General features: G+C 35.6%; 1 protein-coding gene across 2 annotated transcripts; it reads right to left on the minus strand.

Annotated features, from left to right (window-relative positions):
- Window positions 1-1,036: 1,036 nt before the first annotated feature.
- LOC127180332 (uncharacterized) lies at window positions 1,037-5,058 on the minus strand. 2 transcript variants are annotated; one of them, XR_007829624.1, is made up of 7 exons: window positions 4,483-5,054; window positions 3,952-4,069; window positions 3,445-3,580; window positions 3,116-3,303; window positions 2,867-3,029; window positions 2,665-2,789; window positions 1,037-2,228 (listed from the first exon to the last, which is right to left on the minus strand). XR_007829624.1 is itself a non-coding variant. In XM_051134308.1 (7 exons), exons 3-7 carry the CDS (start codon window positions 3,554-3,556, stop codon window positions 1,995-1,997), a joined length of 702 nt encoding a protein of 233 aa, XP_050990265.1. In that variant the 5' UTR covers window positions 3,557-3,580; window positions 3,952-4,069; window positions 4,483-5,058; the 3' UTR covers window positions 1,037-1,994. The 2 variants fall into 2 exon arrangements, 1 of the variants encoding a protein (XP_050990265.1); XM_051134308.1 differs by having other exon boundaries at window positions 2,987-3,029; window positions 4,483-5,058.
- Window positions 5,059-5,278: the final 220 nt, after the last annotated feature.

Consider the following 5,278-nt stretch of genomic DNA (forward strand, 5'->3'; position numbering starts at 1 on the left):
CTTATAACAAACTGGCTTCCTTTGTATTCTAGAGTTACGACTGTCACACAAATTTGTCTTCTGTATGCCGTTAGCTTTCATGCTTCTGTGAAATTCACAGACAGGTCTTCCAAAAATATCAGTAGTGTTAAACATGCTGGTTTGATGTTTTAACAGATAAGAAAATAAATGTCAAAGTGAATGCAAATATAGTGCTAATGTCACACGTTTCATTCCTACTCTGGGGGTATGGAAATGAGCGGGAACAGGAAAGTATCACATTATTGACACCGTGAGTGAACCGCAATCATGAGAAGCCTTATTACTGCCTTTATCCTGAATTAAAAGCACCATCAAAGACACAAGACATGTTATCTCACCACTAAGAGTTCTCCTAAATAGCAGTAAAAGTTTTTTAGCTAAGAGTTTTCTCTTAAAACCTATTCACAAAGCTTCTGAGACAAACTTTTACTAAGGAATAGAGAGAAGTCTTAAGCTAAGATTAAAGGTGGGTTGACATCATTGCTATGGATGATGTCAGCATGCTTACCAACGACGCACACAGTGATTGGCTGATAGGGGAGGGGTCTGTCAGAGATTTGTTCATAGAAATATTGTAGAGCATGATATTATGTTGCCATATTCAAATAAAGGTTTAAAAATAAACATGTTGCCACATTCAATTAAAGATTTAAAATGCAGGCTAAGTGTTACTAATTAAACAAGTATATGTTCAGCTCACTGTGTGTGCCTCTTATGCACAGCAAAATCGCTGGTGTAAAAAGAACACCCACAGTGTCAAATTTAACACCAGCAAAGTGTCTATATGTGTCCACACTATAGAGGGTAACTTTTACACTTTTGATGGTGTTAACTTTTTCACACCCTTTGAGTGTAAATTCAACACTCATTAATGTTAATTTTAAACCTAGTCAACACTATTTGTTGTTGTTTCTGCACTACACCAGTGTTAGTACTCAATTACAGTGTTAATTTTTAACACTCTCCTTTTAAGATCAACACCAGTGTAATTTGAATATAGCATTGATGAGTGTTGAAAATACTGATTTATAGTAGCACTTTTGTTACGTTTTGGTTCTTTCTACAAAATTAAAATGGCATGACATTTGCAGAAAAGATTGCAAAAACTTTGAGGTACACCACATTTAACATTCACATTCAGACACAGCATTTCACTGCATTTAAAAACCTTTACAGTTTGCAGTTAATTCCAATCTGAAACAAAAACACAACAGGGAACAATGTAATTTCTCTCATCACTGTCATATGAAAACTGCCTGTCATAAGGTCTATAGTACATCAAATCATCCACACAAATGAGAGTGAAAATATTTCCCACCTCCTCAATACAGAATGCATGCACATGCTCATCAAAACACACTGTAATTACATTACCGGCCAAAAGAAAAGCTTGTCCATCTTTCACAATAATACTGCTAATCTTATTAAAAACAGGCATTTCATTTTCAACAGAAGAGAGCAAACAAACATTCCAACTTGGTATTCAGTTCCATAGTTTTTTACCCAGGTTGTAGTGGAGACAGTGGGTACATTCCAAGTTTCAGTTAAAAGCTTGTTACCCTCCAGAGTGCAAGTAGAGACTTCATTAAAAGGACCAAACTGAAATCTTTTAAAATAAAAACTCTCCCAATGAAAAGCCAACTGATGTTGGTGTTTCTTGGCCAATGTTTTGGTTATGTTTTTAAAGTTTTTTACAGACTTCTTAAAAAAAAAAAAAAAAAGAGATGAATATCCAGGTTCGCCACATTTCAACCGTAATGAACGCCCTGGATACAAACCATGATGAAACTTCAGATGCTGAAACAAACTTGAACAACTTCTGTGGTGTACCTTGCAAAGACAGCATAAGAACATTTGAGCAAGATGCTGGGGGGAGGGGGGAGTCAAACCTCAGTGTTGTGAATTCTCACATGGATTTCCTTGACCCTTGGACTTTCCTTGGCTGTGCCCACATCAATTCCATACACCGTTGTTTAAATGAACGTGTAGAAGTTGCACAAGGCCTCATCATACGATACAGCAAAGACAAAGTGTGCCTTAAAGAGTTCATCAAAGGCTGCAACAGCTGTCTGCACCATGCGGGGAATGGCCTTCTGGTCCAGGATGATGTAAAACTTCTGAATGCTACTCCTCTTTCCTCCAACACAGAGGAGGAAGGGCTGTGTAGATCCAACTCGCTCAAGAAATGCCTTGATGCTTGTCCCCACCTGATGAGACATGATGAGAGATTTTAAACAGCGTTTCTTTTATATAACAGCTAACAGATTTTTCAAGTTCAAATTCACAAATAAAAGTCTCATCCTCAGGTGTGTGACATATGAGAAACGAACACAAACAAATACATTTTTTTAAAAAGGTATTAATGTACATTAACCAAAATTAATAAATGCAGTGCAAGTATTGTTCAGTGTATTTACATAGCATCCATAAAAAATGAAATCTTATTGTAATGCGTTTATGAAAACATTGTTTCGCTCTTGAATTGTAGATGTAGTAAGATTTTAATGTGAGATGTGAAGAGATTTGAAGTTTTCTGCTCAGTTCTATATTTTGGAACCTGTATATGATGACTATGCAGATACACAGATTACACCAACTGCTGTCAAGACTAAATGAGTAAATCTAACAAGAACTTTATTTTACCTTCATGAACTTTACAACATGATCAGCTGCTTCTGTTGCACTGATTTTCCCAGTCTTCCTTCCTTTTACAGTTGGAGGCAAGAGATGAAGGAGCAAGAGAATAGCAGCCACATCACTGTCCCATCCTAGAAGGATAGAGCATTCAGTTAAACCTTATACCAGCTTAAAAAAAACAAACAAAAAAAACAACATTTATACTTACCATAATCAGACTCCTACAGAGCAGACAAAAGGTCATCCACATGTGCACCATGATGCAGGTTTTTGCAGTCAGCAATTATTCTTGGCTTGTAGAATGTTGGCCATTTTGCAATAAACTTGCTTGAAATGTCCTCTCCAAAAAGCATAGTAAAGTCTTGGTCAATCTATCACACAGAAAAATCAAGTCAATAACAAACATTACAATTAAATATACAATTAACATCAAAATCAAACTTTTAATATTTATTACCAAGCCTGGTGTATCCAAAAATAGGGGAAAGTAATCAAGGATGAGTGAAGATTTGTCTGGATCATGTATCAGTGCCTTTGAAGATCGCGGAATCACTGTGGAATCTGAACTTTCTGATTTTACTGATGAAAATGACAACTCGGGGCATGACGGCTCAGAGAAATCGGTCTCAGCTTGTGGAACATTATCTTAGAATCACATTCAGCACACAAGACAACATGAACATTACAAAAACAGATGCTAGCATCATGCATTGTGAAGAAAGATGCTTGAGAATGCAAACTAGATTATACATTTTTGAACATGGCAGCAGGTCATGAGTTTCTTACCTGCTGTATCACAATCCAAAATTTTGAAGGACACCTTAGATGTTCTCACAAGCTCATCAAAAAAAATCAGCATCAACTCCTGCAGAGTCTTTAAGAACCACATTGGCTCCATGCGGCAAGTTGAACTTTGCTAGAGCTTAAAAGTAGAAAATACAATTCGATTTCATGTTTAAACATACTGAAAATGACAACAATTTAATCATTTGATATTATTTTCAAATGCAAGTAATGCATAAAAAAATACAATATGTTTAAGTAAATAACTATTCAGATCAGTAGGATAGAATTAAAGTCAAATGTATAGAAAAATACTGTACAAAGATTTGTTAACATTACTATATGCAAAAAAAGTGTGATCAATATTATTCAGGATCAAGTCAATTTATAAAACTGAATGTTTAATGGATAAATGTATGACTACTTAATATGAATAATAATCATTTATTTCAAAGAAAATAATACTGTTATAATAAACTTAAAATTACTCTACATTTGAAAAAAAATTACCTTCTTTAATTAATTCACAGAAGTCAAAACAGTCATTTTTCCACTGGTATTCGGATCCATTTCGGGTTCCCTTTACACTCCACTTGAACCAGCATTTCTTCGGAATGAAACACTCTCACTATTAGGATAATTACAGTCAATCTGTGTACTTTTTTTTTTAACCAAGCTAGCATATATATGAGGTGTTTTGCCAAGCGTTTGAGATGAGACCAATATAAAAAATATATATATAAAAAAAACAACATATAACTCGTAAAATAAACTTTTAAACCAAGCAAGCAAGTTTCACTCATAAATGATTAAACAGGGTGATGTTTTTGTCCCGATAAAGTGTTGGTTTGGTGATATTTCTAATGTTTGAATCCATAAAAAAGCCAGGCCTGACTGACGCACACCACGAAATAGAACTTAGTTTTGTTATTCTAGCATTACGCAGCACGTTTCCACAGACAATAAAACAGCAACTAGCATCGTCAAATAAACACCTTAAACACTGTTCGACGAGGGTAGATTTTAAAGCCGGGAACTCACCTAGCGACTAGCTGAACAGTATAACTCTGGTCACACACCAGTTGAGAGATGCCTGCTCGCGCTGCATCCTTAAAAATAATGTGTGAGATGGCGCCTGCGCGGCACTTCTAGGTGTGCTTAAGGGTGCGTCATGGATTCATCCGCCTATTAGGCCTCTAACCCCTGTAAATTCTCCTGGTGTCCTTGATATTTTATCTTTTTATACAATTCAGTGTTTTTAAAGTTACAAACAATAACTTCCGTGTTATCCTCATGAACAACTGTGTGCTTTTAACGTGTAAGTTAGAAGGCGCAATGTAAAGAGGGATACCTAATTGACGTGGCCACGATTTAGGAATTTGTTTTATGAATTCACAATTTATTAATACACTCCTTCATTTTATGTAAATCATGGACACATAATTAATTCCCGTTAGTAACCTAACGTTAATTTTAAATCGAGCAAATATGATCCGAGGTATCAAATTAGTACAAACGTGGCTCCGATTTATCTTTACAAAGCAACAAATTGATCAAAGGTGTCCACGACATCTACTCACGTGGGGTTTAGCAGATATAAAGATAACGATTTAATTTTGCTAAGTTATATCGTGTAAGAATGTGATTTACCCGCTTTTTCTTCGCCTTCGTCTTCGACCTCGAGTAAAAGAAAATGGCTGACACAGATGCTGCGTCCGAAATCGCATACTGGTTAAGTAGGTACTACATTTAAATATGAACGTACTACCCGACCGTTAAAAAGTACGTTCTATATAGTATGAATGTGGGTAGTATGAATGGAATTCGGACGTACTAC

Source organism: Labeo rohita, chromosome 18 (genome assembly GCF_022985175.1).
Source record: "Labeo rohita strain BAU-BD-2019 chromosome 18, IGBB_LRoh.1.0, whole genome shotgun sequence".
Lineage (NCBI taxonomy): Eukaryota > Metazoa > Chordata > Actinopteri > Cypriniformes > Cyprinidae > Labeo > Labeo rohita.

Bases quoted from the DNA above. Each gene is read 5' to 3' on its own strand.
- LOC127180332 (XM_051134308.1), bottom strand. From the start codon at position 3,556: ATGGAGCCAATGTGGTTCTTAAAGACTCTGCAGGAGTTGATGCTGATT. The intron at 3,304-3,444 runs GTAAGAAACTCA...TGTGATTCTAAG, and splicing joins TTTGGATTGTGATACAGCAG to ATAATGTTCCACAAGCTGAG. The intron at 2,790-2,986 runs GCAAGTTTATTG...CTATCCTTCTAG, and splicing joins TTTTGGAGAGGACATTTCAA to GATGGGACAGTGATGTGGCT.